The sequence below is a fragment of the Arachis hypogaea genome, chromosome 18 (genome assembly GCF_003086295.3).
Source record: "Arachis hypogaea cultivar Tifrunner chromosome 18, arahy.Tifrunner.gnm2.J5K5, whole genome shotgun sequence".
NCBI classification, from domain to species: Eukaryota; Viridiplantae; Streptophyta; class Magnoliopsida; order Fabales; family Fabaceae; genus Arachis; species Arachis hypogaea.
The window spans coordinates 111,727,014-111,737,367 of record NC_092053.1 but is presented as its reverse complement, the minus strand read 5'-3'; the positions used below and the strand labels follow the sequence as shown (position 1 = coordinate 111,737,367).

Genomic DNA, 10,354 nt, shown 5'->3' with positions numbered 1-10,354 from the left:
TTTTCATGGTAGCATTGGTAGTAGTGGCACAAGTGGATAGCACTTCATGCACAAGCACATTCTTCTCGGCGCTTGTGCAGCTGATTCCTTGCAGGGCAGCGGTTGCTCCGTTCAGCCCAATTCCACCAAGCGAGTCGTGCTGCAATGCCCTTAGAGCTCTTGGCCAACCATGCTTGTGTGTTCTTGTCAACGGCCCTCCAATTTCAGGTGTTGACCGTAACATGGCCTCACAGCTACCAGAGAAGTGTACTACAAACTTTGAACCATGTACTACTTCTTTCTCTCTACCATTTCTTCTTGACAAATGTTCAATTTAACTCTTAAAGTGTGATTTTAAAGATGCCACAAATCTATTTTGTCATTCAATATCTCAATTTGTTCCTTAAAAGATGAATCACACCTCAAACTCAATTGATAGATGATATATGAATCAATATTAAATAAAAAAAAAGTAAATTTATTTATTTCTTATTTGAATCATAATATTTTTTTCTAAAAGTCAAACTATAGAAATTATTTGATACGAAGAAATTTTTCATAAGTTATACGTGTAATTTCATACATAAAATTTTTAAAAATAATTTTATTTTGAATTTGATGATAAGTTGTTAGAAGTGTGTCTCATTCAGCATCGCCATCCTCACATAAATCCAAAACTGGCTGGCTTATATAGTGTGCCATTGAAACAATGATTAATATTCTTTATTTTTTGCAGGTGTCATTATATGAGATGAAGTTAGAGCGCGAAGCTAAGTTACAATTAGAAATAAGTGTTATTAATTGAAGTGTGATTTATATATTGCAGGTCACAGTAAGATTACATTATCATTAGTAGATGACATTAATATTCAATCTATATGTAATTTTTAATTGTTCTCAATTTCAATAGTAAATTGTTAAATTAATAAAACATGCAATTGCCGTATGAAAAGCAATCAATTCTCCAGTATGATAGACCAAAGAATTTTAAAAATGTTTCTAAATAAAAATTTCATATAAATTAGAAAGTGTAAAAATGGAAAGATTTGCCTATTATATATGTCCTGCTCAACTAGAATGAAAGGAACTAACCTTGTCAGAAATGGAAGTAGGATAAACTATAAACCACTTTATTGCTATATGAATGTGACGTACCCACAGTAAACTAGGATGAAATATGAAAGTTAAAATACGAAATCTTCTATAATTGCTTTGACAAAATGAAACTCTTCAACGATTCCTCGAACGTGAGATTATGGGTAGCCAACGACTCCACGAACGATATATTATGGGTAGCCAGCATCTAAAATCAAGCCATAAATCAAATCATGGTCAAGCTTAAGTTCATTAAAATATAACTACAAATTTTCAAATCTACACCCAGCACGCACTAATCTATGCTTCAAGAAAGAGAAATATGTCATAATGATCCAGTTGCCGAAGGGGCACATATATAAAAGCACAACCAAGTTAGGGAAGTATCACACATCTTTAATCTAGTTCAAATGCTTTGGATCTTTGGACATACCTCAAGCATCCCGACACACCACAGAAAAACCACATAAATTCTCTTGTTAAACAAAAGAAGTCTAGATAATCAACATTCTTTTCGGCCAACATTTTAAAAAATTAGCTAGTTTTATAATAAAATGCTGAACAAAAATAAAATTTCAAAATTATTGAAAAAAATATCTAAAACTTAACAGAAAAACATCCAAAATTATAGAAAAAAAAGCTAAAATTTAACAAAAAAAACCATCTAATATCGTTGAAAAAAACATTAAAAATCTAACAAAACAAAAAATCTAAAATCATAGAAAAAAAAACAACCAAAACCTTTAAAATTTAAATATCCAAAATTTAGAAGTATTGTTTGTTTTTTACTTTTTAATGTACATTTGCCGAAAAACATAAAAACCTCTAAAATTCAAACATCTAAAATGCAGATATAAGAAACATCTGAATGATACATTTTTTTTAGTAGTTTGCTATTATTTATTTTTTATTGTACATTTCCAAAAAAATTCTCAAAACCTCTAAAATTTAAAAATTTGAAATCTAAGTATAACAAACATCCAAAAATGATGTTTTTTTTGTTACCATAATTAAAAGAGTTATTGTGTTCAGATTTAGGATGTCTTTCGGCTAGGTTTTAGATGTTCTTTTATAATAATTTTAAATGTTTACTTTTATTATGTTTTGAATATTTTTTTTGTCCAATTTTAAATATTCTTTTTACAATAATCTTAAATATTTGTTTTTTTATTTGATTTTAGATTTTTTTTATATTAAATTTTAAATTTTTTTTTTACCTAGCATGATTGTAAAACAAAAATTTTAATGTGGTAACAGAAACAAAAATGGTAACAGATGACTCCATGATCTACTCAATACAAAAGGCTCCTGAAGAAAAGAGCAACAAACGTAAAAGTGGTAATATTTTTATTCCAATTGAAGAACTATCTCGTTGGCGTATAGCCCCGGATTCAAAGATGAGTAAAGTTTTCTTGACTTGCACCCATTCTTATAGGGTTTTATTTACAGACTAGATTACTATGGTCTACATGTGCTTCAAGAGCTTGTATTATAATTCAATTGAAATTGTGAACATCACTTGTTATGGAAAAAAATGATATAATATTATATTACTACATACAATCAAAAGTGGATGGGATCAAAAAATACCAATCCTTAATTCTCCTACAAAACTTAAACGGCAGGTTGCTTCCCCGCCTAGTTGAGCATGATTTGTTAATAAATGACTAATTTTAACTCTGCAGAAGTTTCATCCAGAAGCAGAAGCAGCTCTCTCTTTGTTATCGAATTCCCCTTGCTCTTCCTTGGCAAATTCCTCAATCAATTCCCGTTGTCTCTCTGTCAGGTTTCTGCAATCATAAGGAAGGTATTTACAGTAAAATAAACTTGTATCACCTGGGCCTAGGAGGCTTTCGTTCTTCGGAAGAAGATTTAACAGTTTATAAACTACACCGAGCAACATCAAATATAACACTCACGCTGGGATGCCGACGTTAAAATGAACATATTGATCCCCAAATGTATAAGAATTCCGGGACTTGATCCCTGAAGCGAACAAAACGGGTTAATAAATAATAAAAATAATGAAGAGACCATGAATTTTAATATCTAAGAAACAGTTATGGAATTTCAACATCTTCAACCAACACTTCCTTAATATGTCTCAATTTGCATAAATGATATCCAATTGCTTACCTTTCTTTTTTAGAACCACCTTTTGACCAGGTTGGGTACCAGGACGAACCTGCAAAGCATGGCCAGTCATTCAAGCTTCAGTTAGCAAAACAAAAATGATATAAGAGATGAAATTATAATGGCAACACAAACCTTAAGAACAACATCTCCAGTGAGTGTTGGAACATGGATGGTTCCACCCAAAATTGCCTGAAAAAAGTATTTTTTGTTAGTGTTAAATCATGAGTGTAATAGTACAAAATGCAATGACAGAAGCGAACTACAAGTATATTTGAGATCCAAAATATGGCAAGACAAATCAACAACAGAAGACCCAAGATCAGCCACAAACACCAAGACAAACCATACGAATATCATAACATTTACCAAAATCAGACACATTCATGATTGACAGAATCCCAAGTCCCCAAATCCTATTACAGGTCAATAGCCTAAAAGACAAAACCAGGAATTTCTGAATGACTTTAATTTAAACCAAAGAATTGAGATTATTTCTTCTGAATTTTTTTGTTAATAGCCATTTCATGATTTCTATAAATATCAAAGAAACAATCACATATCTACATTTCTTTTGGGTCATTTCTCTTCCCCAAAACAGGGTCCTTCCCGCTATCAAATAAAATCTTGAAGCATAAGACCAAGCTCAGATTTAGTAGCAGCTATATTTAATACTGAAACTAGCAAAGGAACAATATAAAAATGATTTTACGTATAACTTGTTTGTATTGAAAATCAACAAGTTTTCAAGTTGATCAAACAGACAACGTTTGTCAATTATGTATGAATTTGTCACACAATGGACTTTCTAGATTATGCGGCTTAGCAGGCCGTCATAGAATAAGCATTCCTTGCCTATTTTCTGCAGAAGAAAGAAGGGGAAGAAAAAGGGTGCACAAATGCAAACCTCAGATTGGCAGGCAAGGGAAGGGAAACTATCCTTTACATGGGGAATGGTGAGTTTATAAAAATATTGAAGAAATCGGACTGTGGCAAGGATCATTCCCCTTTTATCTTTGTTCAGGCACCTTGTTCCCAGAAAATTGGAGATTGCCTATGGAAAAATAATTCTAAAGTCTAGCCATTTCCTATTTCAATCCAAAAAATTAAACTTTCTATAAAGGTTATATAGATCTTGATACTTAACTCTAAAAATTTCACATTATTTCCTTATCAAAATTCAAACACAGGGAAGCTGACCTTTTCCCATCCCTTTGTTTCTATTCCCTTATCTCTAAAACCTCCAAACATATACAAGGGCAACACACTTATGGTTGAGCATCAGGAACTCAAGTCTCGCATTCAGTGGAAGAATACAGATGAAATTTGAAGCACAACAGTTTATTATGCACTTCTTCAAGAACACAAATGTTATTCTTTGCTGTAATAGTGTTGGGAGAAAATAATCTAACACAGAACCAATTGATCACTTTTGTAAAGGAAGCAAACCATATTTCACATACTAAAATCACAAAATATGTCAGTCAATGAATGCTCCCTGATAGTTACAAATTTAATTAATTCCTCTCACAAAATAATAATGATAATAATAAATAAATAAATAAATTCATATTATGGAAATCTTAATTGATATTTCCTAAAATGGATCACAATTAGGTGAAAAAATATTCCCTGCAACCTGATAGGTGAACAAACCATTACACCTGATCCTAAAATATAACATGTCTACGGAGGAGAAAAACAAAATCATCCAAGAGAAAAAAAAATAATAGAAGAAAAGCATATTAGAAAGGGGCATCTTATTCAAAAATTTTGTAAACTGAAGAACCAACCAATTTGCTCCCCATTTACTACAAACTAAAACCACTACTTAAATACACGCATAAGTTAATTGATGCAAAACCTCAACCATAAATTGGCACCGCATTTGTATTTTAAGGCGCATTACCTGAGTAATACTTAAAACAGCATTTACATGAATATCAGATCCTTCTCGACGAAAGACAGGATCTTCTCGGACCTGCAAGTAGTAAAAGAGAGAAAAAAATATTGGCTTTATAAAGAGATATTAAAGGAAAAGAACACTGTTCTTCAAGCCATTTAAGTTCTGAGTTGAGTTTTGGAAGGGAACAGAGGGAAAGGGAAGGCTTGTAAATTTTACACCACAAGCCCTCCATTTCCCTTCCCATCCCTCCAAACTCCCAACTCACAAAAAAACCCCTCAAGAGAATGAGTCTTTTACCTTGAGAGTAACATAAAGATCACCAGGGTGATCCCCATCAGGATCTACACCACCACTTCTACATATTTTTAGAGTTTCATTGTTGTCCATCCCTGCAAATGTATAAATATGTAGAACCTTCACCTTTTCATATAAGAACTAAGGAAAATGAATCAACAAGAATGAAATGCATCATTGCATCGTGAATAGCATCTACTCATGACTGTCCATTTACCAGCATCTATGGCAGACTTGATTTTAATAGAAAGGCATGATAAAATCCACATTTATCCAGATTATTCCAAACTATGTTCTAAATTTTTAAACTTTACTATGCTAAAAATTAATAGTTACTTTTCTGTGTATATGTTAATTTTAATATTATCTCATATAATTGATTTGATCTCTTCACACCAAAATTTAAGCTGAACAGCATGAAGTAATATGTAATGGAGTGATCTTTCATCCTTCCTATAAATATATATATTAACAATCATGCATTAGGATAAACTTCAAAAAATTGTCTAGATAGAAATAGAATAAGAGGTAGAGTGACATACATTGATAGGTAATTGACTATAAATTATGAACCTCAGTAGACAGTGAGACTATAATACAAGTGGCTAGAACAATTAAGAGGAGAATCCCAAGAATGAGAGAAGCTTTTTCATTTGACATTGTAACTTACTAACTTTGTATGCCAAAGGAACAGGATTTACTTAACTAAATCCAAAACTTCCAAACAATAATGCTTACCAGGCGCAATATCCAATTTGACGGACTTTGTTCCTTTAATTACTTTTGCACCTTTGCATGACTTGCAGAAATTCTGATGCCAATATGAAAACAAGATTTTAATAATTTTTCCAGAAAACAACTAATGCAGCATGTGGTAAACTTAGTGTGATTCATCACATGATTTATTGATAAAATTAAGGAGGAACTATAAGAAAATAAGATCAACTATAAGCAAGTTACATGAATCACAGCTAAGTACATCATATCTGAACCGTTAGATACTACAATGTACTAAAAGTAATAGAATTGATCTAAACACATTGTTTACATCATACCTTTACAATTTTGCCCATTCCCTTACATGTACCACATGTTTTCTCCATCCTAAATATGCCAGCTTGTACATATGTCTGGACATGCATATCGAAACAATCAGTTTAACAGGAAATTATTTAAACTTATAACATGATTGAAGAAGGTTACATTCAAATTTCAAAATGGTACATACCATTCCTGTCCCTTTACAGCGTTTACAAGTTTCAGGTTTTGTACCAGGAGGAACACCACTCCCACCTGCAAATGTTGAGAGAATCTGTGACAAGTGCACTAGCTTTACAAACTATGGTGGTGAATAAAGTGGTTACAAGGGGGAAAAAATTCCTGTATAAAAATTAGTGTGCTGATGCACATACCACAAGTTTGGCAACGCACATCTGTTTGATATGTAATAGTTTTGGTACATCCCATGACTGCTTCCATAAATGATAATTCCACAAAAGTCTGAATAAAAAGAAAAAAATAAAATAATAAAAAAAAAACACATTTGGACGCATTTCCTCAAGAAATTCCTTAGCATATAATAAAGACATCCAAATATGAAGAAAAACAGAACCTTGACATCCTCTCCACCAATATTCTGATGAAAAAAGTTCTTGACAAAATCCTGATCACAAGTCATCATTGACAAAATTGCAAGAGAATTAAACGAAACCAAATTAGATATCAAACATGGGGTATATAAATAATTCAGAGATATTTATATTTCTTTAATGATTGGTTAAAATGAGGGGAGAAACTAATAACGAATTACATGATCACGGAATATCTGCTCAAACGGATTAAATCCACTGCTATCTCCAAAACCAGTGCTTTGTTGGTTTACATAAGCATCATGACCAACCTACATAATGAGATTTAAAGCATATAAATAAGAGACAATAACAATACTCTGAAAAGAGACATGTGAATTGTTTCCCCACCATCCCAACCATCTGTTTTGTCAAATATCTATACATCAATACATGAGCTTCTTGTGCACCACAGAACACCCCAGTATTTCTTTGTAATACTAATACTGTTATTACTCAACAAAAATCAATAATATATCCTACAGTTTTTCCCAATACGGTATATGATTCAAAAAAAGTTCAAAGGAGCCAAAAGAGATATCTGGAAAGAAGTAATACCTCATCATACTGTTGACGCTTCTCTTCATCCTTCAAAACCTAACGAATTGCCAAAAGAAGGGAAGCAAAGGTCAGGAAATTAGTTCTCATTTCATTAGTCATGTGATCAAAAACTCTGTAGTCAGGATGATAACAAGAAATTTAAAAAAAAAAAAAAGGTAAACCTCATATGCCATTGAAACTTCTTGAAACTTCTTTTCAGCTTCAGGATCATCTTTGTTTGTGTCCGGATGAAGCTTCTTTGCAAGCTGCAGAACATGAGGAGAATTCAAGACACAGCAGAAATAAAGGTAAAATGATGAAATTTTTCAAGACAAATAATTCATGCTTATCGAACATGCTTGAAGAATTGATGTAAAGAGAAAAGGAAAGGTGAAGGGAACCAAAATATCATTCACAAACTGACAATAGTATTGCCATAGAACATGAGCAGATATTAAAAGAGTACATGGCGGAGCATATTCTGACAAAGAAATCATAAATATAAATAGACTGTAAAATTTAGACATCAAAAAGTGAAAAGCATATATGCATAATTGCATATTATAAAATAGATAAGTGAGTGCATACTTAACAAAATGCATGAGCAACATGACAAACAAATTTCACTATTATTTTCAAGTGGTGCCCCTAGGGAGATGGCTCAAGTATCTACTTAGGGCCCATTAGATAACTCTCTTAGGATAAAAACACAAAAACACCAAGAAACATAAATCTGTTTGGAAAAGGAGACAAACATATAAATAAACAAAAGGTCTCAGGTGTGGGACAAAATATTCCCAATTCTCTGTCCACCAAAAGACTAGGGACAGTAGGAACAAAAACAAAGACAACTTTTCTTCTATCTTGTCTCCTGTCTGTATATTTTAGGATTGGAGTTGTCATTAATTGAATAGAAGGGAAAGGGGAAGAATAGAGTTATATATCATTGGTTGTCCCAGCTTTTAAATGAGTAGAATTCAATAGGGTATAGTTTTATTTTCCAACTTTTATATGTATTTTTATGTATCAATGAAGATTAAAGAGTAAAATTGAATAGCTAACAACATCCAGTCTCCTCTTGACCCCCAGACTTGGGGTTACCAAAATTACTGTTCCCAGTGGCTTGGGACCTATTCCTAACCCTCTCAACACCTTCCTTTCCCTTGCATAAAATATCTCCCAAATGCATCTAGAGCCTATAGACAATGAACAGTTTCCTTAACACATGGAGAAGACATGAAATTGACAAACATAAACCCAAAAAGAAGGCATGATCCCACTTGACCAGGATACGCGTCTGAAACTTTTAGCTCGGAAATAGGCTACATGTTTGTTTAAAAAACAAAATTCATATTCTGCTATCTAGATACATTTATATTCACATTGGTAAAGCAAAACCTACCCCATAGTATGCTTTCTTTACTTCAGAAGCACTTGCATTCCTACTGACACCAAGAATATCGTAATAGTCTCTTGCCAATGAAGCTGTAAAGGAGTGAGGGAAAACGGAATGTAAATAAGTGATGGGGAAAGAAGAAAATGCATACTTCAGGCTCCTTCCATTTTAGAGCATAACACCACTGAAGAGTGAAAATTCAAATGCAAAATAAAATCCATTAATTTGCAAAATTAGAAAAAGTAATTTCCAAGTTTTTTCCCCTTGTAATTATTCCATTAAGAATTAAAAAAAAGTCAATCATAATCTAACAATTAGTACCCGTGCCATGAATGGTCCTAGATGTTCCCCAATATTTATTTGCTGCTCCCAGTGGCAACCAGTTCTTCAAATTAAAACCACCTGCAGCTGCAATTAGAAAAGGAAACGAAAGCTCAGAAAAAACAAAAAATATCTCACATTGCTTCCCAAAAAAAAAACGAAACAGAACCCTTAATTCAACGTTAAACAAACCAAGAGAAACAGTCATTGGACCAGAAATGACAATAAACTTTACTGCACAACCAAATAACAAAATCACAATAAACTTTGCGTTAACACGAACCGTTTGGAGGATAACTTGCGATGACTCTAGATGGATTGCAAAGTCCTGAATTCAGTGTCCTATAACTCCTTTGGAACACTGTCCCATATATCTGGAACTCATCCAAAAAAAAAAAAAACACAAAATTGATAAATCACAGTTCACAGAAAAACGTCAAAGAAAAACAATCTGACTCCGTCCGAATCGAGGAGAAGAGAAAGTGTGCATACGGGTTCTTTTGCCGAGAGACGGCGACGAGAAACCAAGCGGAGGAGCCTGGCGCCATTGGAGCGTACCATTGGGAAGCTCTACACGGGTTGTAATCGGGAAATGGTTAAAGGTTCAGAACGAGGGTTTGGGTTTTGTGGTAAGTTTCAATGGCCCAAAACCCCGTCGATAAACCCTAATTCCGAAGTGGAAGCTTCTAGTGTAAGAGATTTTGAGGGTGTGCAGGTGTGAAGAAAATAAAAGTAAGAGAAAGGGACAAATAGTTCCTAACCTTTTGTCTCGCGGATATTTTTATTTTTGATCATTGAAAAATATTTTTAAGTCTTTGACCTTCATAAAATTTGGATGGATCAGTTCTTGACGGAGGCATTTGGATGGCATTTGGACGGAGGGACTGATCCATCCAAGTTTTGTGAAGGTCAGGAACTTAAGTATTTTTCAATAGTCAGGAATATCCGTAGGATAAAAGGTTAGGGATCTATTTGTCATTTTCTCTAAAAGTAAAAGACCAATTCGGTCCAATTCTCTTTCCAGAATGACAACGGGATCATGGATTTTTTTTTCTAAATAAA

General features: G+C 33.0%; 1 protein-coding gene across 1 annotated transcript; it reads right to left on the bottom strand.

Moving 5' to 3' along the window:
* Positions 1 to 2,400: 2,400 nt before the first annotated feature.
* LOC112771627 (chaperone protein dnaJ GFA2, mitochondrial) lies at positions 2,401 to 10,026 on the bottom strand. The gene is made up of 18 exons (XM_025816412.3): positions 9,785 to 10,026; positions 9,576 to 9,666; positions 9,293 to 9,379; positions 8,978 to 9,060; positions 7,758 to 7,841; positions 7,594 to 7,632; positions 7,218 to 7,307; positions 7,020 to 7,070; positions 6,820 to 6,907; positions 6,636 to 6,700; positions 6,463 to 6,537; positions 6,146 to 6,218; positions 5,411 to 5,502; positions 5,117 to 5,188; positions 3,343 to 3,399; positions 3,211 to 3,259; positions 2,994 to 3,060; positions 2,401 to 2,864 (listed from the first exon to the last, which is right to left on the bottom strand). The coding sequence occupies exons 1-18, from the start codon at positions 9,851 to 9,853 to the stop codon at positions 2,765 to 2,767; spliced, it is 1,332 nt and encodes a 443-aa protein (XP_025672197.1). The 5' UTR covers positions 9,854 to 10,026; the 3' UTR covers positions 2,401 to 2,764.
* Between the last annotated feature and the right edge of the window lie 328 nt (positions 10,027 to 10,354).